Consider the following 27,223-nt stretch of genomic DNA (forward strand, 5'->3'; position numbering starts at 1 on the left):
AGAAAAGTTTGGACTTGATGCCAATGTTCACTGGTTTGGGAAAGGAGGGATGCGCTGGAATGGCGTCCTTCCTCGTTTTTATTCAGAGATTTCCACAGAGTCCACCTGATATTTTGGTCATTCATGCCGGCGGCAATGACTTGGGACTTCTATCCGCCCTGGAACTTTCCTCTGCAATGAAAAAAGAATTGATTGAACTGTGTACAAAGTTCCCCTCCATGACAGTCATATATTATTTATATATATATAAAGTGAGTTGGTCATATTGTGACCAGTTCTGGACATAATAAAACAAAGTCAGGTTTGAAGTAGAAATGAAACAATAAATGTATAAAGGCTAATTTACACCATGGACGCCGCTCTCAGAAATTGACATAGATGTAACAATGTCTGTGTAGCTACATTTAAGAAATAAGTGCTTAAGTGAGCAGAGACCACAGATGGACTGGCCACCGGGCATTTGCCCGGCGGACTGATGGTGATTGTTTGATTTTATGGGCTGATGTTTTGTTTGTTTCTTTGTTTTTTGCAACGGTATAAACAATGAAAGGTGGTGGATTGGCCAATTGGTCATGATCGACTCTGGGCTCTCTGGGACTCTGGAACAATTACAATACATCCGTATTGAGGTGAAAAGGAACGCAGTTTGTCCCGTACGTCAGCTAGAATGAAACAAAGACCCAAAGCTGGAGTTATTCTGTGTCTTTATGCTGCGCAGCTGCCTCTTCTTCTTCCTTCTCTCCCCCTCCCTCTCCTGTTGCTACTTCAATCATGAAACTGATCAATGATCAGCCGATCGGCTTTTCTGTACCAAGCCCAGTGTCTGTTGTTTGTTTATCGCCCACTTTGCACCAGAAAGAGAGAACCAGCGGATCGTGATAAACAACAGCAGCTCATTTAAGCTTGATAAGCTGTTGTTAGAATTTATTTCATATTACTTTCTAGTATCAGTTGATGTTTGCTGGTTTGCTGCTGGTCATGATATCGGTTTGGATATGTGGTGAGAGGGAAAGATGAAGATTCAATTTCAATTCAATTTTTTCAATTCAATTTTATTTGTATAGCGCCAAATCACAACATCAGTCGCCTCAAGGCGCTTTATATTGTAAGGTAAAAAACCTACAATAATAGAGACAGACAAAAACCCAGCACTCATATGACCCCCGATGAGCAAGCACTTTGAAAAGGACAGTGACAGTGGGAAGGAAAAACTCCCTTTTAACAGGAAGAAACCTCGGGCAGAACCAGGCTCAGGGAGGGGCGGGGCCATCTGCTGTGATTGGTTGGGGTGAGAGAAGGAAGACAGGATAAAGACATGCTGTGGAAGAGAGACAGAGATTAATAACAGATATGATTCAATGCAGAGAGGTCTGTTAATACATAGTGAGTGAGAAAGGTGACTGGAAAGGAAAAACTCAATGCATCATGGGAATCCCCCGGCAGCCTACGTCTATTGCAGCATAACTAAGGGAGGATTCAGGGTCACCTGGTCCAGCCCTAACTATATGCTTTAGCAAAAAGGAAAGTTTTAAGCCTAATCTTAAAAGTAGAGATAGTGTCTGTCTCCCGAATCCAAACTGAAAGCTGGTTCCACAGAAGAGGGGCCTGAAAACTGAAGGCTCTGCCTCCCATTCTACTTTTAAATACTCTAGGAACAACAAGTAGGCCTGCAGAGCGAGAGCGAAGTGCTCTAATAGGGTGATATGGTACTACAAGGTCATTAAGATAAGATGGGGCAGGACTTCCCGTAAGCCGCCACATGGAGTAATCACGTCGTCGCTCGGCTCCGCTCAATTCCTTTTTCAAACTTTACTTTCCTAACCTTTCTTAACCCACTAGCTAGGCACATATCTGTATTCCCCTATGGCGCACTCTTATGGCTTCAACATCAACTTTGAAGAATAAGGCAGGTAAAAAAGACGACTTATCTCCTGACCTAACGCTGGATGCCATTGCTGGGCTATTAACCCAACATAAACAGGAGCTAGCAGCAGAACTCAAGGCTGAATTTAAGTCTTCCTTCACTCAGCTGGAGGCAAAGTTCGATCAAGTTCGCCTAGCAGTGGATGAACATGGCCGGCGTTTGTCTTCGCTCGAGCTGGCGGCGGAAGATGTGGGTCAGCGGATCAAAGAGCTCGAAGAAGCATATGGTAACCTTCGAGAGGCTAACTCCAAACTGGCCACCAAAGTCACCGACCTAGAAGGCCGCAGCCATCAGAAAATCCTACTTGGCTTAGCAGAATCCATGGAAAGCGGCCGCCCAACTGACTTTTTCGCCGCTGTCCTCTGTGAAATCTTTGGCGGTGATATACTGCTATCACCTCCAGAAATTGACAGAGCTCACCGTACCTTAGCCCCGAAAGCCAAAACCGGGCAACCGACCATGACCAGTGATTCTACACTTCCACAGGTTTCAGACCAAAGAGCTCATTATCAGGGAGATGTGTCGGCGGGGTGTTCTAAACTACCGAGATTAGCGGATTCGTATCGTGGAGGATTACTGCCCCGAAATCTTAAACCAGAGGGCTGAGTACCGAGAGGTGATGGCAGAGCTTTACAATTGAGGCCTGAGGCCTTCATTGGCATATCCTGCCCATCTCCACATCACCTCTCCTCAAGGAGAGAGGAGGTGGCTACGTTCTGTTGAAGAGGCCCGGCGATACATCGACCACCAACCTAACTGAGACAGACTGCCTTTCTGATCAACACAGCACCTTTACTCGGACAATAACCCCCCTTTTTTTTCCTTCCTGTTTTTTAAGTGCCTTACAACCTTTTCAAAAGGTGCTGGACTCACTGTCGCGCCGGAGATATGGTCAGGTGACGTAGCGTTTCAATTCCATACCCTTCTGTTCCATCTTAACTCAGATGTAGAAGCATTTTGTTTGCGTGTGTGTGTATTTTTGTCCTAGATGGCCTGACGCAGCAGTTAGGGGCAAACTCTATGTCCGAGTTTGTCTTTGCACAAGCAGTGCAGAAATGGCTCCGATACGCCCCAGATCGTTTGGGTGGTGCAGGATGCACATCATGCATCCCCATCCCGGAGTAAAAATTACAAACTTCTATGAAACATATAAATGTAAATAGAAAACTGTCTTTTAATAAAGTATTTAGCAAACGAAACATGCCTATTGACCTTTTTTTTTGTTTATTTTTTTTCTCTGTTACATCACATGCAATGCTTTCTTATTTTAGGATATTAATATTGACATGATACATTGTGAGACATTTGTTGTTGTTTTTTATAAAGGGTGTCCAATTTGAGGAATAAGTGCAATTATGTGTTTAGGTGGTTTAAGTACTGATGGAAACATGCAGTAGTTTAGTATTGGTTAAAATACCTATAAAGAAAGGTAGATTTCCAGTCATGATTTAACTGTTGTTTTAATAAAAAGCAAATGTGCGAAAGAGGTGGAAAATCAACACCATAGCTCAACAGTGTTTCAATATCAGAATCTGACATTGTTTCAATGTCAACAGTATTAGAAAATATAACGTTGAATCAATGTCAGGTTTCAACATTGATTCAACATCAAAACCTGACGTTGTTTCAACATTAAGAAAGGGTGCAAGAGTGACGTTAGGTCAACATCACACTTCAACATTGATTCAATGACATTGCCTGATATTGACTCAACATTGTTTCAATGTTTCCTTGCTATCTGGGCAAATAGGTCAAACTGAACACAAAGTCTCTCTCTATGCTGACGATTTATTGCTTTTTATTTCAAATCCACATACTTCCCTACCGTCTATATTGCCATTACTCACACGTTTCAGTCAAGTCTCTGGTTAGAAATTAAATCTGTCTGAGAGCAAACTTTGTCTATCAAATGAAGAAGCGTTTCAAATAGATTTTTCGGGTTTCCCCTTTAAAGTGGTCAAGGAGCAGTTCACCTACCTGGGTATTAGAATTACAAGAATGTATAAACAATTTCTTAAATCCAACTTTTTCACACTATTCAAGAATGTCAAACAAAACCTTCAACAGTAGTCACCCCTGAACACAACTCTGGTTGGACGAATTCATTCAATTAAAATGAATATCTTTCCTAAATTCTTAACTTATTTCAATCTTTACCAGTCTTCATCTCCAAGTCTTTCTTTACAACTCTAGACTCTATAATCTCCTCTTATATTTGGAAGGGTAAACGGGTAGCTAAGGTGCATTTACAGAAACCTAAGATTGAAGGGGGTCTGGCACTCCCCAACTTCCGCTTTTACTATTGGGCTGCCAATATTCGGTCCCTGACCTACTGGTTAAAGTCTGGGGAGGGTGTGGGACCCACCAGCTGGCTGGCAATGGAATAAGATTCAACTCAGGGTATTTTTCTTGCTTCCTTTCTGGGTTCTTCTCTTCCTTTATCCATTGACAACTTTACATCTAATCCGATAATTCGGCACTCCCTCAGGGTGTGGGCGCAGTTCAGGAGACATTTCAATCTTAATAATTTTTCACTTCAAAGCCCCATCCTTTCAAACCACCTATTCCTCCCCCCAACTTTGGACAACTTGTTCCAGGTCTGGTCTAGAGCAGGTATTATTTGCTTTAAAGATCTCTTTATACACAATTAACTAGTATCATTTGATCAGCTGTCAGAAAAATACAGTATCCCAAAACTCACTTTTTTAGGTATTTACAACTCAGACATTTTTTGCAATCCCACCTCTCCAATTTTCCAGAAGCTCCAGCTGCTAACTTACTGGACGAGCTCCTTAATTTGCAACTATCAGGCATTTATAATAAACTGCAGTGTAACCCCAGCTCCCATTGTAGGCTTCAAGTCCACATGGGAGAAGGAGTTGGGTATATCTATGTCAGATGACGTCTGGGACTCAGTCCTTTCTCTGGTAAATTCTACATCACTCTGCGCCCGTCATTCCCTGTTACAATTCAAAGTAGTCCACAGGGCCCACTTATCTAAATCCAAATTAGCTAAGCTTTATCCCAGTTTAGACCCTTGCTGTAACAGGTGCGGGTCTGATGATGCCAATCTAACCCACATGTTTTGCCCTGCCCTGTCCTGGCAAATTTTGGGGAGGAGGTTTTCTGCACTTTGAACAAGGCTACCGGCCTGAAACTAGCTCTCAACCCCCTACTTGCTGTCTTTGGAACAACGGGAGAGGATTATAAGTATATTCCCAGAGCAAAGCGTAGGGTGCTGTCTTTTGGTTTCCTCCTGGCTAGGCGTACAATTTTGATGAGGTGGAAGGCTGCTGCCCCGCCCTTCCGTGTTCGGTGGCTTGCTGATCTCGTGTCGTGCCTCAGTCTGGAAAAGATCCACTGCTCCATCCAGAACCAAAAGGGCACATTTGATAAAATGTGGGGTCTCTTTCTGGAAAACTTCTCTAAACTTCAACTTAAGGATGTTCCAGCTGACTAACGGATTTGCTTCTCCATAGAGGTCTGATGTCTAGCTGTGTTAATGGGAACGTGAAGCTCAGTGATGTCGTAGCTAACTTCTGAGTGGTTCTTAAGGGAAGGGTTAGTTAATATCATAATCCTTCCCGGGTTGTGGCTTTTGTTATTTTGTTGGGTTTTTTTGGTTTTGTTTTCTCTCTCTCTCTCTCTTTCCTTTTACTGGGATTTTTTTGTTGCTTGTTTGATAAATAAAAAGAGCAAAACAATGTTCTCACATGAGAAATTCTGTTTTGTATTCAATGTAAACAGTTTGTGTTTTCCCGCTTCTTTTTTTTCTTTATAAACTGTGTCCACAATTAATAAAAAATATTGTGAATAAAAAAAAAAAAAGATAAGATGGGGGCTGATTATTTAAGACCTTGTATGTGATTAGCAGGATTTTGAATTCAATTCTGGATTTAACAGGGAGCCAATGAAGGGAAGCCAAAACAGAGGTGAGTCCACTGTCAGAGGCCATAAAAAGATCATTTGTAACCTTCACTAAAGCTGTTTCTGTGCTGTGATGAACTCTGAAACCTGACTGAAACTCTTCAAATAAACCATTCCTCTGCAGATGATCTGTTAGCTGTTTGACAACTACTCTTTCAAGGATGTTTGATATGAAAGGAAGGTTGGAGATTGGCCTATAATTAGCTAAGACTGCTGGGTCTAGAGATGCTTTTTGAGTAAAGGTTTAACTGCAGCCACCTTGAAGGCCTGTGGTACATAGCTGATTATTAGAGATAGGTTGATCATATATAAGATCGAAGAATTAATCAATGGCAGGACTTCTTTGAGCAGTTTTGTAGGAATGGGGTCTAAAAGACACGTTGATGGTTTGGAGGAAGTAATTATTGAAGTTAACTCAGAAAGATCGATTGGAGAAAAAGAGTCTAACTTAACATCAATGGTACTAAGAGTAGCTGTAGATAATATTACATCTGTGGGATGATTATTGGTAATTGTTTCTCTAATGATAAAAATTTTATTTGTGAAGAAGTTCATGAAGTCATTACTAGTTAACGTTAAAGGGATGGTTGGCTCAAAAGAGCTCTGACTTTTTGTCAGCCTGGCTACAGTGCTGAAGCAAAACCTGGGGTTGTTCTTATTTTCTTCAATCAGTGACGAATAGTAAGCTGTTCTGGCTTTGCGGAGGGCTTTCTTATAAAGCAACAAACTATTTCTCCAGGCTAAATGATGATCCTCTAAATTTGTGACACGCCATTTCCTCTCCAGATTACGAGTCATCTGCTTTAGGCTACGTGTTTGAGAATTATACCACGGGGTCAGGTACTTCTGATTAGAGACTTTAGTTTTCACTGGAGCTACAGTATCCAGAGTCGTACGGAGGTGAAATTACTAACAAGATAATCGACCTCTGTTGGAGTAGCGTTCAGATAGCTGCTCTGCTCTATGTTGGTACAGGGCATTGAAGATGATAACAGTGGGTGGATTATATTCTTAGAAAGACATCTACTGTGATAAAGTCTACTCTCCACTGCTTTGTAATCAATTATTGTAAATGTAAATGTTATCAGGAAATGATCAGACAGGAGAGGGTTTTCAGGAAACACTGTTAAATGTTCAGTTTCTATGCCATATGTTAAAACAAGATATAGAGTGTGATTAAAGTGGTGGGTGGGTTCTTTTACATTTTGAGAGAAGACAATTGAGTCTAATAACAGATTAAATGCCATGTTGAGGCTGTCATTTTTAGCATCTACATGGATGTTAAAATCACCCACAATAATTAATTTAATGTTTAGCATCAGGCTTTCAAATGAATTAAAAGTCTGTCTTGGTCTTTCATTAATTAATAGGCTGGTGTGAAAAATTGCTGCCACACCTCCCCCTCGGCCTGTGCTTCGAGATTTCTGGTAGTTAGAACGACTCGGGGGTGTTGATTCATTTAAACTAATAATCATCCTGCTGCAACCAGGTTTCTGTAAGGCAGAGTAAATCAATTTGTTGATCAATTATTAAGTAATAATAATAATAATAATAATAATTATCAATTATTACTAACAGAGACTTGGTGGGTGGGTTCTTTTACATTTTGAGAGAAGCAATTGAGTCTAATAACAGATTAAATGCCATGTTGAGGCTGTCATTTTTAGCATCTACATGGGTGTTAAAATCACCCACAATAATTATTTTATCTGAGCTCAGAACTAAATCAGATAAAAGTCTGAGAAATCAGACAGAAACTCTGTGTAAGGCCCAGGGATGGATGCCGTCTCTCCTAACAAGACCAGGTTTCCTCTAGAAAGTTTCCCAATTATCTATGAAGCCCACGTCGTTTTTTGGACACCACTCGGATGAAATCAGGAGATGTCCTTACTGAATCATCAGAGCTGAACAGGTGATGGAGAAACAGGTTTACCTTTTAGGTGACATGGGGGTGGCTGTAGCTCAGGTGGCAGAGCAGGTCAGCCACTAATCAGAAGATCGGTGGTTTGATCCCATGCTGCCTCCTGGCTGCATGCCAAATATCCTTGGGCAAGATACTAACCCCACGTTTGCCTACTGGTGGTGGTCAGAGGGCCCGTTGGCACCAGTGTCCGGCAGCCTCGTCTCTGTCAGTGCGCCCCAGGGCAGCTGTGGCTACAATGTAGCTTGCCATTGCCAGTGTGTGAATGTGTGTGTGAATGGGTGAATGACTGAATGTAGTGTAAAGCACTTTGGGGTCCTTAGGGACTGAGTAAAGCGCTATACAAATGCAGGCCATTTACCATTTACCATTTACATGAATGAGTTGAAGTTATGAACTGTTTCTGAGAGACAAATAACACCAAGATCCTTTTATAAGTAGCTGACAGCTGGTAACTGCAGGGGCGGGTCTAGCAACGTTTTGCCAGGGGGCCAGGTAGAGCATTAACTGCTCAAAATGCCTGGGCCAATTTTTTGTCCCAGGCAGCGGCTATTTAGCGGAGAGCTCACCTGGTGAAACTGCACCCCCTGTGCCCCTCCCCATCCCACTCTGACACCAGTGGAAAAGACCAAAATTACCACAAGAGAGTAAACACTGTGAGGTGTGGGCCCCGGCTCACCTGCACCAACTTTCTGATGAACAAAGTGTCACTGCTCTCTTCATCACATCAGCATTTAATGCATGTATGTGTGAGAGCTGCAGCTCATGGTGGTTTCAAATGACTGCGGGCCGCACTGTCCGGCCGAGTCAGTCTTTCCATCTTTAAAGAAAAAATGGCACGAGCTTCCTATTGAAACGTCATTTCCGGCTCCTCTGTCTCAAAGCAAGATGGCGGCCGTGGTAGAAAGAGTTGATGGATGTGTTGGGTCCTTGGACTCAGATATCGTGTCACTAAGACATACACCCCCTCCATCGGACCAGCAGCACCAGAACAACCCCCTGCTGGGCCTGCCCATCGTGGCCATCGAGACCATCCTCAACTTCCTGTCCTACGATGAGATCAGCCTGCTGCGCTCGGTGAGAACAAAAACAGCAGCAAAGCTAATGCTAGCCAGGGCTCCGAATCCTGTTTGGGTAGCACTCGTGTAAAGGCAGCGCAGACATCAGGCTGTTTCACCTCCGTGCTCCAGTCTGGAGCCGTCTGTTTGCAGCCACGGCCCGCATTGTGCGAGTTAGCAAGACAGCCGAGACGAGCAGGGCTGGGATACACAACATTATCACAATCACACAACTGTCAGAGCGCAGATGAGTGTTGGTCACGGAGTTGTTTGCAGCCAGTACCGGGCTGTCCTCTGTCCTTATGTAACTCTGTGAGGTTAGTAAGAGCCTCGCAGCTCCTTTCACCTACAGCCTGCTCGGCACACAGCCTGGAGGCTTTGTTCGTCTCCTGCTGTGCAGAAATGTTTGAATCAGTCGCTGTCATATGTTAGTTTGCGTTCGCTGAAGAGTTCGTGGCTCACTGGCTAAGTGAGGTAATAAGACTGCTGTGCACTACCCGTGTTTCCACTGACATTTGCAGATGAACTTAATGTTGTGACTGGAACCGTTTTCCTGCTGAGATACTCATAGCTACTGAACACTCTCCTCTTGATGCAAAATATTGTGACATGTAAACAAGATGTGCAATGAAGATTTATTTTAGCCTTACTCTGTCATTACACAATACTCTGTGGACTGTGTCACACCTTACTTACCAGTATGAGCGGTGCAGCTGTGTCAGCAGATACTATCAGGTCAGTGTCAAATGACTGTTGATATTTAATGATCAGGTTTAAACAAGTGACTTCTTGACTTTTTTCCTTAAGCAGCAGAAAGCGTTTCCTCCAGTCGAACCCAAAGTAGAATTCAGCCATTGCTTTTTCCTCTGATCCTCTTAACTGTGACACTCGGGAGTAGTTTTTGCAGCAGGATTGTAAGAGAGGATGGTAAATATTCCTGTGAAAACAACAGGAATGATAAGAGCCAATGTATAAGCTCTTAAAACTGTGAAGGTAGAGACTGGAAGCCTCCACTTTATCCAAAGTACTGTGTCAAGAATCCCATGTAGGCAAATAACTTGAAACATACTCATCAGATTACCTGTCCACCTGTTCTCTCTGATCTGTCTTCAGGTATGCAAGCGCATGGACATGATTTGCCAGCGTGTCCTGAATCAGGGATTCCTGAAGGTGGAGCGTTACCACAGCCTGTGCCAGAGGCAAGTCAAAGCCCAGCTGCCCAGGTCAGTATCACAAGTTATTCCACACTCACTGCACTCTGGTTTTCTTCAGGAACTCTCCTTTATTTAATTATTTGGCCAACTTTAAGAAGCTCGGCTTTATACTTTTTCCTTGATCTGAATGAATTGGCTGGCACTTATTTAGAGCGCTTATAGTCTTTTTTGTCATAATCATCTCATCCTTACACAAGTATTTTTTCTGGGATATAAAATTCACATGTACCTTGTACTAAATGAAAGCATTGTATTTAAATGCAGAGGAGGGAAAAGTCATTGTTCATAAAACAAAAATACAGCTTCTGTCAGTCAGGTGGGAGTTAAGTTCTTGATTCCCATCAAGGACGAGAGCATGATGGGTAACGTCCAAACTGCATCCAGGATAGAAACAGCTGCATTATGCTGCTAACACCACTTCAGCTCTTTCCAAGCACATGCACAGACAGCATGCTAATTCTAAGCTAGCCACGATCCCAGAGTGATGTGAAAACTGACTGAACGCCGAGCCGACCACAGCGGCCGGACCCTGAACTCCAACAGGGAAGAAGCTTGATAATCAGTCAGGCTGCAGTGTCCGTTTATACAGGTTCAGCTTTGTGCTGTCCGCTTCGTGTTCATACCTAAATGTCAAGAGATCATTTGTGCTGGTGGGTGGGACTGCTTTACACAGTCTGAGCTTTCAGACCCTTTTTATTACCCCTCAGCTGTAAAAGGCTGATGGGGTGTTGCTCTCGCCCAGCCAGATGAGCAGGCAGCGTGGGCACCCGAGTTTGTGAATGCAACAACTCAAGAATGAGGCGACGTAGAATTCAAACCATAGGTGCATCTACTCAAAATCTTGGATGAGTTTAAATCCAGGTAACCTTAACCTCAAGGTCAGAGGTCAAGTTTTCTGAAAATCATCAGGGATTTTCACATTTCTACTGGTGGCTGCCGGTACGTCACCATTTTAATTCCAGTTCTATTTATCTGACCTTCATGTGAAGTTCATGGTGTCGCCTGAGTGCTGAGGCCTGGTAGCTTCAGGTAATGGTTACCAGACAAAGTAGAAGCAGGTCAGAGGCACTGTTCCCTCCTGCTTGGTTTCTGTGTAAACAAGAACAAAAACAAGTTCTTTTGGGTTTTTTTGTGTTGTTTCTTAGTCAAACCTACAACAGTTTCTTGACGTCATCACAGGCGTTTGTGCTGTGCTGACTGTGAGTGCCTCAGCTCCTGTGTTTGTTACAGGATCTATTTCTGATCCTTTTCAAACAAGTCTGAATCCCACTTCTAAAATAAGTCAAATGAGTTTTGAACAGTAAATCTTTTAAATTTCCCCCCCAAGCTTTGAGTTTTCTTAATGATGTCAAGAAAAAGATCATATAAATGATATAAATGACGATACATAGAAATGGATATCCTTTAAAGTTCTCTTCATGTTTCCTTTGTCTTCCAGGAGAGAGTCAGAGAGGAGGAACCACTCCCTGGCCCGTCACGCTGACATCCTGGCTGCTGTGGAGACCCGCCTTTCACTACTCAACATGACCTTCATGAAATATGTGGACTCCAACCTGTGTTGCTTCATCCCTGGAAAGGTTAGTGTAGCTGCTACTGGCAAACAACTCTGCAGCATCAGTAGTTTTCAAGACAGAAGGGACAAGTTCTCATTTAAAAAGCTCCATTTTTCCTTTTGCAGCAAGTCCACATTTATTTTTCTTTTTTATGTATTTAGTTTATGTTCTATGGAGCCCTGTGTGTCTTTAATAAAGTGAAACGAATCCATGCTTTGGTGTTTGCCATGACATGCTATAATTTATTCCTGGGTCTGGCGCTACATGCAGGATGGTAAACAAGATGAGTCCAAAGCAATAAAAGCACGTTTTAGTCAAATTCAGATGCTGAATATGGCTCTTGTGCTTTTAAATATAGCGATATAGGTTATAAATATAAATATGAAAGGACAAGTATGTGTGCAGGTGTTTATGGTGGTACACAGAAGTGACAGGGTGCAGTGAGGTGTGATTATTTCTGTCCCGCGTGTGTGGACCTGACCGACGTGGATGAATTACAGAGTCTGACAGCAGCATGAAGGAGCGAGCTCCTGTGACGTTCCCTCAGACAGGTTGAAGGAACCTGTTGCTGAAACTGCTCTTCAGATCGTCCAGTGTGTTATGTAGGGTCATTTTCCATGATTGCCAGCAGTCTTGCCCGCATTCTGTCCCTGATCACCTCCTCCAGGGCGACGAGCTTCACGCCAACAACAGAACCGGCCTTCCTCATTAGTTTGTTCAGTCTGATTGCATTGTCCTGTTAAGGTTTATGGAAATCAGTCTGCAGTTGGTTCATCATCAGGAGGGTTTGATCAAGTAACTACCAGGGCTGAGACACTCAGCTGTCACATGACTAATTTATTTATATAGCACCAAATCACAACAAAAGTCGCCTCAAGGCGCTTCATAGATACAGAGAAAAGCCCAACAATCATATGACCACCTATGAGCAGCACTTTGGTGACAGTGGGAAGGAAAAACTCCCTTTTAACAGGAAGAAACCTCCAGCAGAACCAGGCTCAGGGAGGGGCGGGGCCATCTGCTGTGATTGGTTGGGGCGAGAGAAGGAAGACAGGATAAAGACATGCTGTGGAAGAGAGACAGAGGTTAATAACAGATATGATTCAACACAGAGAGGTCTGTTAATACATAGTGAGTGAGAAAGGTGACTGGAAAGGAAAAACTCAATGCATCATGGGAATCCCCCGGCAGCCTACATCTATTGCAGCATAACTAAGGGAGGATTCAGGGTCACCTGGTCCAGCCCTAACTATATGCTTTAGCAAAAAGGAAAGTTTTAAGCCTAATCTTAAAAGTAGAGATAGTGTCTGTCTCCCGAATCCAAACTGGAAGCTGGTTCCACAGAAGAGGGGCCTGAAAACTGAAGGCTCTGCCTCCCATTCTACTTTTAAATACTCTAGGAACAACAAGTAGGCCTGCAGAGCGAGAGCGAAGTGCTCTAATAGGGTGATATGGTACTACAAGGTCATTAAGATAAGATGGGGCCTGATTATTTAAGACCTTGTATGTGAGGAGCAGGATTTTGAATTGTGGATTTAACAGGAAGCCAAAACAGGAGAAATATGCTCTCTTTCTAGTCCCTGTCAGTACTCTTGCTGCAGCATTTTGGATTAACTGAAGGCTTTTCAGTGAGTTTTTTGGACATCCTGATAATAATGAATTACAGTCGTCCAGCCTGGAAGTAATAAATGCATGAACTAGTTTTTCAGCGTCACTCTGAGACAGGATATTTCTAACTTTAGAGATGTTGCGCAAATGGAAGAACGCAGTCTTACATATTTGTTTAATATGTGCGTTGAAGGACATATCCTGGTCAAAAATGACTCCAAGGTTCCTCACAGTGTTACTGGAGGCCAAGGTAATGCCATCCAGAGTAAGAATCTGGTTAGATACCATATTTCTAAGCTTTTCAGCACCAAGTACAATGACCTCAGTTTTATCTGAGTTAAGAAGCAGAAAGTTAGTGGCCATCCAAGTCTTTATGTCTTTAAGACATTCCTGCAGTTTAACTAATTGGTGTGTGTTATCTGGTTTCATGGACAGGTAGAGCTGGGTGTCATCTGCATAGCAGTGAAAATGTATGCTATGTCTTCTAATGATGCTGCCTAGGGGAAGCATGTATAATGTAAACAGAATTGGTCCTAGCACTGAACCCTGTGGAACTCCATAATTAACCTCAGTGTGTGAAGAGGACTCTCCATTTACATGCACAAATTGGAGTCTATTAGATAGATATGCTACAAACCACTGCAGTGCAATACCTGTAATACCTACAGCATGTTCTAATCGCTCTAATAGGATATTATGGTCAACAGTATCGAATGCTGCACTGAGGTCTAGCAGGACAAGCACAGAGATGAGTCCACTGTCAGAGGCCATAAGAAGATCATTTGTAACCTTCACTAAAGCTGTTTCTGTGCTGTGATGAACTCTGAATCCTGACTGAAACTCTTCAAATAAACCATTCCTCTGCAGATGATCTGTTAGCTGTTTGACAACTACTCTTTCAAGGATGTTTGATATGAAAGGAAGGTTGGAGATTGGCCTATAATTAGCTAAGACTGCTGGGTCTAGAGATGGCTTTTTGAGTAAAGGTTTAACTGCAGCCACCTTGAAGGCCTGTGGTACTAGCGTTCAGATAGCTGCTCTGCTCTGTGTTGGTACAGGGCATTGACGATGATAACAGTGGCTGGATTATATTCTTAAACTTAGTTACAGCGCTTTCAGAAAGACATCTACTTTGATAAAGTCTACTCTCCACTGCTGTGTAATCAATTATTGTAAATGTAAATGTTATCAAGAAATGATCAGACAGGAGAGGGTTTTCAGGAAACACTGTTAAATGTTCAGTTTCTATGCCATATGTTAAAATAAGATCTAGAGTGTGATTAAAGTGGTGGGTGGGTTCTTTTACATTTTGAGAGAATTGAGTCTAATAACAGATTAAATGCTTTGTTGAGGCTGTCATTTTTAGCATCAACATGGATGTTAAAATCACCCACAATAATTATTTTATCTGAGCTGAGCACTGAGATTCAAGTGAAGTGAATGGCTACTTTGACAGGGTTTCCACACCCCAGTCCCCCACTAATCAATCTAAGAGTGAGGTTTATTGCTACCAATAACAACAAAACTGAAAGGTCTGTGAAGGTTCTTTAAGTTGCTCGAAGACGTCTTCAAGCAACTTAAAGAAGTCCAGATGCTTTTCTTTCCAAGCTCCTTAGACCATAAACTCCAGGGTGAAAAACGGCCAAAATAATAAACAAAACAAGCTATTCCAAAGAAGTGCTACCTAAACCCTACTCGAAACCAAACTAAACAAAACACAAGCACTACCTCTAATTCCCTGATTTAATAAACAAGAGAAAAAGTGCAAAAAAAAAAAAAATAGGGTGTTCACCCCTTCTGCTTCAGTGCTATTTACAAGATCAAGCACTGCGAGTTTGGATGTTCCCCTGACAGCTGTTGTTGCTGGCAGGGGAACATCTGCAGGAGACGGGGTTTTTGAAATGGCCAGTTCATAGTGGGAGTCAGTCAGCAGGTGGCAGGTCAAAGCCGGCCCAAAACGGCTCCTCCAATCACGTGGAGGACCTGCAGAGACTCTTAAAGGCACAGAACACACACTGATTCAGAATATGGCCAGGGCCTTAACACACATGTTGAACTGCAGTGGAAGGAAAATGCCCTGAATCAACAACAGTACCAGCATGATTAGAAAGGAAAACTCTTTGTTTGATTATTGATGTTGAAACAGTCTTTAATCAGGTTGTTGCTGGTTTAGGACGTCTCAGCTGCACCAGAGTTCAACATGTGACCATTTAAAACGATGCTTTAACTGTTAGTAGTGGCTCATACCAGAGCCAGGTCTTCTGACCAGGTCAGCTCCCCACACCTGAATGCTGCATCGAGCTTTTAAAAGCCTGTTTCATTGCTGTTGTGTGTCATCAGGTTATAGATGAGATTTACCGCGTGTTGCGCTACGTGAACTCTACCCGAGCACCTCAGCGAGCTCACGAGGTTCTGCAGGAGTTGAGGGACATCTCCTCCATGGCCATGGAGTACTTCGATGAGAAGATCGTCCCCATTCTGAAGAAGAAACTGCCGGGAGCCGATCTGTCTGGTCGCCTCATTGGCTCTGCACCAGGTAATTGAAATGTGACAAAAACAATAATAGTTGCGCATCCCTATTGCACCGGGTGTCCAAGGTTTTAAATGCAACATTTGAGCCACAGTGATTGTGCGTTTGTGGCTTTTAGTTGTCACTGAATGTGAGAGACGAGAAAGTCATCGTCCTGTTTAGTCTTACGTGGCACCGCAGCCGCTGGTTGTTTGCGCTGCTCTGCACGCGCTCTGCTTCACACTCTATGCTAACTCTGGAACACGCTTGACTCAGATGTGTGTCTTGTGCCCTCAGTGGCAGGTCCATCTACCTCTTTGACCACCATGTCCTTGCTGGCTAAGAACACACCTTCCCGCTCTGAGATGACCAAGGTGCAGCAGCAGGTGAAAGTGAACGGGGCATCGATGACGGTGCTGCGGAGGGAGATGCAGGAAATCCGGGTGAAGCAGCTGGAGCAGCAGAAGCAGCTGCAGGACCAGGAGCAGAAGCTGCAGGAACAGAGCCAGGTGATCGCTGAGCAGAACGCCCGCCTCGCAGAGCTGGAGCACAAGCTCCGTGAACTGATGGAGAGTAGCGCTGCTGCTATCGGAGGACCCAGGCCCAACACAACTGTCCCCTCCACATCCAGCAGCTCCGCTGTGTCTTTCACTGCTGCCAGCACGTCTGCTGCTGTCTTGACAGGCGTGGCTGCAGCCTCACCCAGGGAGACGGAGGGTGAGGTAGGGTCTTCGCTAAAACGCACCAGAAAAAGCTCAGACCTTCCACGACAATCCAAACGGCTGCGCAGCAAGAAATGAGAAACTCAGTGTGTCATTTAGCTCAAGTTATTTTGATTTTTAAGGTCTGACGGATCACATCTTAAACCCAGTGCCCAGAGTTATCAGCCACTCCACCAACACACTTCCTGTATACTGTCTCACACACAGCGCTGACACCACCCGCTGCGCTGTGGGATAATTCTCTGCTGTCCAAAGCACTGAACCCTGAACGTCATCCAGGACTTTGCACGTGGTTAGGTTTGTCGTTACAGAACTGTTAATGTCTGATTTTCCTTTTGTTAAAGACTCGCCTAATAATACATTACTATGTAAACACGTCACTAGTTTATAGTTTCACCTTTGAAAAGGTCATTCTCAGCTACTCTGCGTTGTAGTTTCTACTTTGAGCAGTGGATTGCTCCACATGTGGCGGTGTAGTGAGCACCATTTCAGGCAGTGGACTGAGTCAGACTACAGTGTGACCTAGGGTGACAGAGTGACTTGCTGATGATTTATCACTACCTGCATGATAATGTAACTCTATAGAAGACATTAGGCTTTGGCTACACAATGTTTTTTCTTATGCTCCATTCATCAGTGTCCTGGTTCTGCACATAGGATTTGTTGGCAAGTCCTTGCAAGGCTTCTGAACCACTTAGATCAATAAGGGGATAGGTGGGTGGCTATTTGCCTCTGAAAAGGTTGTTTATTAAAGGTTTCATTGAAGTCACTGTACTCTCAAATGAAGATGCTTATATTTGCAGCCTTATATTTGGAGTCTTGTTAACAGAAGTCACCTTGCACATGTGATTTAATGCGTTTCCTGTTTGTTAAGAAAATGTTCATATTTGTCATTTTGGGAACATAAACTACTAAAGGATATCGATGAAAAACAGGAAGTGCGATGCTCCTGGAACAGCCTAACTGCGGTTGCATGTTGTTAGTAGTTAGTGATCGTCACAGGGGTCTAAATCAGTTGCAACAGCTTCTTCCTAAGTTTGGCTAAGTGCAATATGAATCGATGAAAGTGATTTATTTCTTTTTAGTAGATCGCTTCTTCTTTTTTTTTTCTTCCAAGAGCTGCTGCTCAGATGAGTTTATTTTGATGAATTCTTGAATCGTCATGAAAAGCACGGCTGAAGGGAGGAGAAGGCCAAACTGTCCTGTATCAGCTCTTTGGGGGGGATATGTACATCAGTTTGTCTTACCACTCTTTAGCGAAGCAGCAGTGAGCACAGGAGCTGTGCTGAATATGAAAGCAGTCGTGCGTTTGAAGCCCCTCGTGTCCATATTTGGCTGTTATATGATGCATTACTGTATGAGCTGTGCTGAGGATAAAAATACTATAAAACTGACCTTGATGGCAAACTGGTGTTTTGCATCTGTTCTCTGAATGACGTGAGAAGCCTGATATGATCTTCAAACATTCTGCATATTCACTATACACAATATGTGCTCCAGTACAGGTCAGTGTTTTACCTTTTAATACTTTCACTTTGCTAACGGTCTGAAAACTGAGACGACCTTGAATTAAGTACTTTAACTCAATAAATGTAACCTGGTGTCACTTGCTGGCTTTTATTGACATTTTCAGCCACGTGTCGCTCGATACAACATTTGACCAACCTCGTCTGCTGATGAAGATCTGAAGGTTTTAGTCCGTTTCTGAGGTCCAAAATGAGCCAAATGAAAACAATGATCAGTTGTTTGCTTCTTTTTTGAGCTTTTAAGATATCTGGGATGGCGTTGTCAGATCATGTAAACACTCCTCCAGTTTTGAATTGCAAATATAGAATCCCTGCTGGCTCATACTGGGCTTTTCTCCAGCTTAGGACTTGTACTTCAGTAAACTCAGAGAAAAACACAAGTGTAGACGTACATGTGGGGAAAAAAAGGAAGGAAACAAAATTGCATTTCAAAGGTCACTTCTAAAACTTGCAGGTGTTTCTCACTTTGTCCCAAATGCCAGCTGATTTTTGTTTTCTCCTTATGTTTTGAAACTCTTCCTGAGGCTTCTGCCTCCACCTGAAAAAGACGAGGGAAGTGAACCTGATTTTTGGACTTTTTTGCACAAATAGATGGTGGCAGTAGGAAACGATTAGCGTTAGACTCTGCCTGCTTCCTTCTCTGTACAAACTTGTTTTGTTGCCTTGTGGCTGCACTTGTGTTCTGTTCTTTGGATGACCTGAACTAACACACGTTCATTTGGTAAAGACATTTTGGAAATGCATCTCACGTGTCTATTATGAAGACACAAGGCAACAAAGCACAAGAAGATATAATCTGGTGGTTCCATCTGAGACTGCGTCTCAGTCTAGAAAACGTTGCTGTATTCTTCATGTATTTTAAAGTGCAGATTGTGAATTATTTCATGTACGTATGCCAAGAAAACTATCTTTTGAGTTGGCCGAGTTGGGGCTAATTGTACAGTCTTGTTGCACACATTACTGTTACTGATGTACAAATGAAACCTATTAAAAATCAGCTAACACATTTGTGTATCTCTGATTGTAAACATGAAGCTGTAGATTTAATGTTAATATTTGAGTGTTCATTCATCATATTCATTACGTTTGGTAGAAAAACAACAGTAAAACAAATGTAATTGATATCATGTGTGGTTGGTCGTATTATCCATTTTGGTGGATACGTGACATTGGCACGAAAAATAAAAACAATGGCTAACAGGAAATGTTGGTGCTGGAGACAGGAAACTACAGTTCTGATGACTGACTGGGACGCTGCAGTGTGGCAATGAGACTCTGCATCAAAATCAAAGCCATTTTTTAAACATATGCAGGTGTTGCTTCCTGCAATATGCATTATATATGGTGCAAATATGCAGTACACACGTTTCATATAAATAGTCTTTAGCCCAGATAAATAAACATTTCAGTCACATAAAATGTGATTTTTTATGTGCTGTATAGCGTAAAGAATAAATAAGTAAGCCAATAAGTGAGACTTGTGTTTGTAAACCCCCGTGCTGTGTAGCTTTCTTGGTTTTATACTTGAGTTTTTTTATTAAGCAATAATCAAATTGTTATATGTTTAAATTTACACAAAATGCAAGAACTCTGCCCTGCCATGAACCCAGTTTTTCATAATTTATTGGCTTAATAACACGCACCTTCATTTCATTTCCAGAGTGTAACAATCTACCACCTGTGTTGAAATCTAAAAGTGCCCATGGTGTTAATTCAAGAGGGAGCTTCCTGCTGATCAGTCACATTATCCAGGACCATTAACGGAGCTTGGATTTCGGAGTCACTCATGGTGATGGACAGAGAAATAAACGAACAAACACACAAAAACCACACAAGACAGAGACCAATAAAGGCAGAAACGGAGCCCTGAAACACATTTACAACAGACTGACATGGCTCTTAAAAGTCCCTTACGGATTTTTTTAAAAAGCAGACGTATGAAGCAATAATAGGCTGATTGATGAAGAACCTTATACACCAGCGTTGCCTTCATCTGTGTTCCCACTGGCTGCCATAGACAGGTGGAGAATTTAGTTGTGCTGATGCAAGTTTGACTTGCATTTAAATACAGTATATGAATAAATAAAGTGAAACTAAAAATATATACATTTAATCATTTCTGATGCAAAGACAGTCATTCAGCTGGCAAACCCAATTTACTGTTCTTTTGTGTTTAATGCAGCAGTGACGCTTGGTCTGCTATTTAATGATTATGTTACGCTGACAGGTTATTAATGGAGAGAGCGCGAGATCAGCCCAATCTGGCAACACTGACCCTCATTAGAAAGTCAAACTTTACAAAGTGGCAACAACAGCAAAGGTGAGTACACGCTTCTCTGTGACTTTACTCTGGATGATGTACTAGTAACAACGGGCCTGTCCGCGGCAGTCTCATTTCGTCAATTACCGACGTTTAGGTAATAGTAGTAGGCTGCACGCCGGTTAATGACGCGGGTAGGCACGTGGACGGGGTTAGAGGAGAGCACGCGCATTTTTGCCACATGGGGGTTGTAGGGGAAACACAAATGAACTGGGAGACGCAGACTGATGCAACAAAACACACGAGGTAGTTGTACAGCATACACTGTAGTCTATAGCACACAGGAATATGAGGTTATTATGTACACGTTGGTCAGTTGTGTTGTGACAACTGAAGAATTGAAACACATGAGCGTGCTGTGTGTGCAACAGCGCGACAAACATTACCTGTCCTTTTATTAACTACACAGGTGTGCTGGTCATTAGCTGCTAGCTAACTGGGTACAGCTGTCAGGGCTCTGAAGCTCTGTCACCGTTTTAGGGAACATGTTTAGTTTAAAGGAAGTTACAGCCTTTTGGAGGGCTTATATTTCATGCATATCCACATAGTTATGGATTATTGTAATGACGATATTAAACACACACACACTATATTAAAGAAAATACATTAAGAAACAGAATATATTAGATTTATATTTCAAATATGACAAAATGCTGATTTTACAGCAGCAAAATTATTCTATTTCTGCAGTTTAAACATTTAATAAGTTTTCTATCTGCACAGAGTGAATAGTCAAACAAACTGAATGATCATAAATACATTATTTTATATTTATTACTTACTTTTTTGTTTGTGTTACTTTATTATTATAGCACTATAAATAAATAATGAAGGAAGGATTGTGGATCAGCACTATAATGCAATAGTATATACAGTATTCTGGAGAATGTATAAAATCTCACTGTATGTCCGTGTGTGTTTGTGTATAGATGTTTTTTAAAATTATAGCAAATTGTGCCTTGTTGTCAGATGGAAGAGGAGAGTGATGGATCAGAGGAGATGGAAGGACGAAGACAGGCAAAGAGTGAGTCACAGGCAGAGTCTCGTTTATTTTCCCCAGTTTTATTTAAAAAAAAATCTGTTGCCTTAAGGTTTCAAGCGCTATCACCAGTCTTTGAAGTTTATTATTATCTAAAACACTTGTTTAATGTTTTGAGATCGCCCTGCCCTTCAGCACTATCTGCAGCAGGAGCAGCAGCAACTGCTCAACAGCAACATTTTACACATCAGGTAAAGGCTACATTTGCTTTGCATTGTCCCTGCCTGATGACAGTGATGTAGTATGATGTGATTCCATATTAGATTCTTGATGAATGGGGGTTCAGCCTGGTTGTTGGTGCCCTCTTTTAACTTTGAGCACATGCCCCTTCAAACATCTCTGCACGGCCCTGTTCAAAGCCTTAGTATTTCTGCTCAGATGTCCTGTTTTACACTTGTTTTTCAGTGTCACATTTTAATTTCACAACAGTTTAATTTAATGTCACTTTTAAAAAGGATATGAACACACAACTGGAGAAAAAAAGAATCTCAGTTTAACTGTTGCTCAGGTCTGCGGTGAACTATTTTCACTCCAAGTCAAGAGGTTTGACGATTTTTGAGGTGCTAACTCAAGAAAGAAAGAAAAAAAACTCACGATATATTCTGTAAATATATGTTTCGCTGAAATGTTCGTTTGTTGACATAGCAACAGCCTTAAAACAAGGTTGTCGTCACGTAACGGTGTTCGCTGTTACGTAGCGACAGGCCACCGGGGGGCGGAGTCTGCAGCCTGCCGGCTTCTGCGCACGTCAGCGGCGGGCCATCAAAGACGAAAGGAAGGGAGGCAAAGAAGTTTCTTTTAAAGAAACGACCTTGTGCTATTACTTTTTGGCGAAGTGCTGTAAACCTCTCACTACAGTAGTCACAAAGATGGGAAACCGACTCGCCCGTGAGGACTACGAATGGGTTTATACGGACCAGCCGCATGCTGACAGGAGAAAAGCGATTTTGGGTGAGCTAGCTTATCCGTTAGCAAATTGCGCATAAATCCATAGTTAACAAAGGTATAACCAAGTTTGGCTTTTGACGACTAACTTTCGTTAAACCGTCTAATTGCACACCCCGACACCATAAAGGCTTAGTTTTTTGATTAGTTTTAAGCAACGGTAAGTTGCTAATTAGTTTCAAGCTAACGGTTCCTTATCCACCCGTATATGTTAGCTATCAGACCAACTTTGCTCAATATTTAACCCACAGTGAGAACCACTGTCGTTTCAGTTACACAATTTGACATGGACACGCGCTCACGCACATACACGTACACGCACACAAGGAAGTTCCAGCTATTTAGGCCATTTGAACCAACTAATATTATGTGAGGCTAGCAAATGGGGAGTTGTGGTTATGTGCCACTCCCTAAGTTTCTCTTGGGAAAACTGCAGTAACGGTTTGACACATAACCGGTGCTCTCGGTGCCTTTCAGGAGTGGTTTGTTGACTTTGGGGCAGATTTTAAGCGTTAAACGCACATATTATATCACATTCTCGCCCCACACTTTGCATAGTTAAAGCATTGCAAACAAATAAGGAAAAGTATTGCAATTTGACAATAGCCAGTATAAAAACTACAGTATGATCCGTACGTGTTGGGTTTTTTAAAAGTTTGTTCTGTTTTGTAGTTTAAGTGGTATAGCTAATTTCCAAGGAGATTGACTCTTTTTGTAGTTTCACAGTTCAAACCCAAAGATAATGAATTATTGTGACATGAAACCGAAAGACATACTTTTTTTTGCATTGTAGCTCGAAAACTAAATAATCAGAACCATGATCTCTCTCTCTACATATATGACTTTTATCGGTACTGATTGGTGATTCACATTAGTAACTATATGCAGCTGACTCACATTGAATGCTGCTGTTCTTCTTTCAAACACACAAAGCGTTCATTGTGTCAAAGTGCCTTTTTCTCTGAATGAGGTGGTCTGCTTTAGCCACTGGACCAAGAGGACAGTGATCAGTGTTTCTTTTGCATTTCTAGTGTCTTTTTCACTGAGGAGAGTCACAATTTCACACAGAGATTTCACAATACTTTAAGTTCACTGAGTTTTTTTTCCTTTTAAGTCGTTTTTATGTCACATATTGCAAGGTCTTTGCGATTATATACCTCCAAACTTTGAATTGTGCCCCTACTGAAAATTTGCTACTTGGTCCAATGTAGTTTGTATGTCAATACATATTTGCTTGTAAAGAGCTTAACTGTATGTGGTCTCAGGTCCCTCCCTCTGAGAGCCATCTTGCTCTAGTAGTGGAGGCAGCATGGTGTGACACAGGATGTGTTGAGACACATCTCTCTGCTGTAAGGTCCCACGTTTTGTGGAAATATTTGTAGCCTGGAGGCCCTGTGGGTTTGCTCTTTTAACCTGAGTGAATCTGAAATGAGTCAACAGCTTATACTTACGTGGCTTGAGCTGGCTATCCTCTTGTTTTGACTGAGGTTGTTAAAGGTTTGAGTCATTCAAATTTTCAATTCAAATTGGACTTGATCCATTGCAGCACATTGAGTTTTAGTTTAAGTTTAGTTTTTATTAGTTTCAGTGTTAGGTTTAGTCTTTTCAAGTATTTCTGTATTGTAGGTCATATGCTGAACGTTGGCTTTCAGTCTTGTAGGCTCTAGTAAACTCAATAAACATGTCCTTTTATAGCTCCATCAGGCAAGGTGTAATAACATACTTTAGCAGACTAAAGCTAAGGAGACTAAAGCTAAGGAGACTAAAGCTAAGGAGACTAAAGCTAAGGAGACTGAAGCTAAGGAGACTGAAGCTAAGGAGACTGAAGCTAAGGAGACTAAAGCTAAGGAGACTAAAGCTAAGGAGACTGAAGCTAAGGAGACTAAAGCTAAGGAGACTAAAGCTAAGGAGACTAAAGCTAAGGAGACTAAAGCTAAGGAGACTAAAGCTAAGGAGACTAAAGCTAAGGAGACTGAAGCTAAGGAGACTAAAGCTAAGGAGACTGAAGCTAAGGAGACTAAAGCTAAGGAGACTAAAGCTAAGGAGACTAAAGCTAAGGAGACTGAAGCTAAGGAGACTAAAGCTAAGGAGACTAAAGCTAAGGAGACTGAAGCTAAGGAGACTAAAGCTAAGGAGACTAAAGCTAAGGAGACTAAAGCTAAGGAGACTAAAGCTAAGGAGACTAAAGCTAAGGAGACTAGCTTATTTATTTTCACTAAATAAATTCAGTTTGTTTCCCCCCCCCCAAAAGCATAGTTTTATTTTAGTTAACTAAGTTTTAATTATGTACAATAACCTTTCAAAGGGTATTTTTCCATAAGTCTTGGGGTTTATAACTAGTCTGTTTGTCTTTACATGTTAAACTGGATCTTTTGGATTTTTGAAATGTATCTGTCATGCAGGTACAAATGTATCATGATTATAAAAACATGACTATTAGCTTTGTGGTGTTGAGGTCAAAGGTTTTATGAAAGGACAGGAAGATGCAGAGAGAATCGACACACAGGTCACTAATTAAGGGGGGGGGGGGGGGGGGGGGGGTTGTTGCTGTTTTAACATTGCCTTGACCAAATTTGGTTTTGTAACCTATGCTTTTTTTATGGAAAAAATGTGATGCTTTAAAGTAAATGAAACATGTTTAATCACATGACCCTGTGGAAAAGGCCTGAGCGAAACAATGTCTTCAGCAAGTCTCTTAAAGTGTTTATTATTCTTGAGTCAGCCATTAAAATAAGATCGAAATACTATTTATGGCAGCAGTTTTAAATGACCGATTAGCAAAATGCAGTAGTGTTTTTCAAATTTAATAAGGATACATGTGTTCCAAATTCATAAATAGTTCAAGGATATCATTGTCTACAACTTTGTACGAAGAGTGTAACGTTTAATTAGGAGCGCAGCTTTACCTCGTGAGGTTGTGATTGTCTTCTTTTCAGCATTTGAATGTTGACTGAACTGACTTTGAGTCTTCTGTGTTTATCTTGCAGCCAAATATCCAAAAATCAAAACGCTGATGGGTCCTGACCCGAGGTTGAAGTGGATTGTGTGCATGATGGTGGTGATACAGTTTGTAGCTTTCTACCTGGTCAAGGACTTGGACTGGAAATGGGTTCTGTTTTGGACTTATGCATTTGGCAGTTGCATCAACCACTCAATGACCCTTGCTATTCACGAGATCTCCCACAACACAGCATTTGGAAATAACAAAGCCATGTGGAACCGCTACTTTGCCATCTTTGCCAACCTGCCGATCGGCCTGCCCTACTCTGCGTCTTTCAAACGCTATCACCTGGATCATCATCGCTACCTGGGTGGAGATGGGATTGATGTCGACATCCCCACTGATTTTGAAGGCTGGTTTTTCTGCACTCGCTTTCGCAAGTTTATCTGGATTATTCTGCAGCCACTTTTCTATGCTATACGGCCCCTTTGCATTAACCCTAAACCCATCACTCAGCTTGAGATGACCAATGTGGCTTTCCAGGTCACCTTTAATGTTCTGCTCTACTGGCTGTGGGGGGCTAAGCCTGTGGTCTACATGTTGGCTGGCTCCATGCTGGGAATGGGCTTGCATCCAATTTCTGGCCACTTCATAGCTGAGCACTACATGTTCCTGAAGGGTCACGAGACCTACTCTTATTACGGCTCTCTCAATCTGCTCACCTTCAATGTGGGTTACCACAATGAGCACCATGACTTCCCCAGCATCCCGGGACGCAGGCTGCCCATGGTGAGTAAAGTTCAGAGACAGTGCAGGTTGTTACCCACACATTCTGACCACTGGAGTTAGTTCCCTGCTAATGTCACATTGTTGTGTACACATGCAAAGTCAACAGATGGTTTAGGGCAGGGGTCCCCAATCCCAGTCCACGAGGGCCGGTGTCCCTGCAGGTTTTAGATGTGTCCTTGATCCATCACAGCTGATTTAAATGGATAAATGACCTCCTCAACATGTCTTGAAGTTTTCCAGATTAGTATTGATTACACAGCCAGCTGTGACGCTTTACTTCAGCAGATTATCACATGATTAGTATTGAACTAATCATGTGATTCAGGTGTGTTGACCCAGGGTGAGATCTAAAACCTGCAGGACACCGGCCCTCGTGGACTGGGATTGGGGACCCCTGGTTTAGGCAGTCGTTCTGAGAGAAAATCCTGTTTGATTTGGAGAAACTGCAACGGTTAAAAACATTCTTCAGCTGACAACTAGATTTTGTCACATAAAACCTGCCTAATAGAACAGTAAAGCTGTACTCCATGATTTGATTTGGTTTAATATTAAAATTATACAGAATATTGTGATTGAATGTACTCAGAACAATAAAGGATCCCTGCCCCTCTGTAACCTGAGATATGAAAGAAACTGAAATCAGCATTCAAAATCCTAAAGGAACATGAAATAAGTTATCTGTGAGCAGCAGGCTGTAAAGTTTGATTTCAGCACCACCACCAGTGTAATTTGTGTAGAAACAGTAAAATCATTATGTCTGTGTATAGTGAGTAAAAGGAGAAAGTTGTGATGTGTCCATTCCTTGTGTTTTGTTTGCAGGTAAAGGAAATTGCTGCAGAGTATTATGCGGACCTGCCTCAGTACACATCTTGGGTGAAGGTCCTATACGACTTCATTATGGACGATACCATAAGCCCATATTCACGAATCAAGAGAAAGCTGAAGGGAGAGGTCAAACAGGAGTAAGGCCACTGTGGGAACACTGCTGTGTGTCCGCTGTAAAGGCAGCCTTTCCACTTTGAAAAAATTAACAGCTTCTGCAGATGAGTGCATTCCACATGTGGACTAAACTGACGAGAGGGATGAAGTGCTGAGTGTGCACAGGACAGGTCCAAAAACGGGTGGTGCTGGGCTTTAATTTGTTGGTGTTGCAGAGCGAGAACAAATCTAGGACTGGCTGCACAGAGACCTGATATCTGAACAGCTATGAGTTGGGTCAGATATCCG

At 42.2% G+C, this 27,223-nt stretch overlaps 2 protein-coding genes across 2 annotated transcripts in view; both read left to right on the top strand.

The window, feature by feature from the left end:
• The first annotated feature begins 8,660 nt into the window (after positions 1-8,660).
• On the top strand, positions 8,661-19,979 carry fbxo28 (F-box protein 28). Its single transcript, XM_085182393.1, has 5 exons — positions 8,661-8,849; positions 9,944-10,053; positions 11,483-11,621; positions 15,546-15,741; positions 16,012-19,979. The coding sequence occupies exons 1-5, from the start codon at positions 8,661-8,663 to the stop codon at positions 16,512-16,514; spliced, it is 1,137 nt and encodes a 378-aa protein (XP_085038519.1). The 3' UTR covers positions 16,515-19,979.
• A 2,055-nt stretch (positions 19,980-22,034) lies between these two features.
• Positions 22,035-27,223, top strand: part of degs1 (delta(4)-desaturase, sphingolipid 1) — a 6,118-nt gene continuing 929 nt past the window's right edge. The window contains exons 1-3 of the mRNA XM_085182395.1: positions 22,035-22,272; positions 25,254-25,996; positions 26,816-27,223. The exon at positions 26,816-27,223 is cut by the window's right edge and continues 929 nt beyond it. Of these exons, the coding sequence (XP_085038521.1) occupies positions 22,191-22,272; positions 25,254-25,996; positions 26,816-26,962 (972 nt within the window). The 5' untranslated portion in view covers positions 22,035-22,190 and the 3' untranslated portion in view covers positions 26,963-27,223. The remainder of the gene's footprint in view (positions 22,273-25,253; positions 25,997-26,815) is intronic.

This window comes from Neolamprologus multifasciatus, chromosome 13 (genome assembly GCF_963576455.1).
Source record: "Neolamprologus multifasciatus chromosome 13, fNeoMul1.2, whole genome shotgun sequence".
Lineage (NCBI taxonomy): Eukaryota > Metazoa > Chordata > Actinopteri > Cichliformes > Cichlidae > Neolamprologus > Neolamprologus multifasciatus.

Bases quoted from the DNA above. Each gene is read 5' to 3' on its own strand.
- fbxo28 (XM_085182393.1), top strand. From the start codon at position 8,661: ATGGCGGCCGTGGTAGAAAGAGTTGATGGATGTGTTGGGTCCTTGGAC. The intron at 8,850-9,943 runs GTGAGAACAAAA...ATCTGTCTTCAG, and splicing joins AGATCAGCCTGCTGCGCTCG to GTATGCAAGCGCATGGACAT. The intron at 10,054-11,482 runs GTCAGTATCACA...TTTGTCTTCCAG, and splicing joins GTCAAAGCCCAGCTGCCCAG to GAGAGAGTCAGAGAGGAGGA.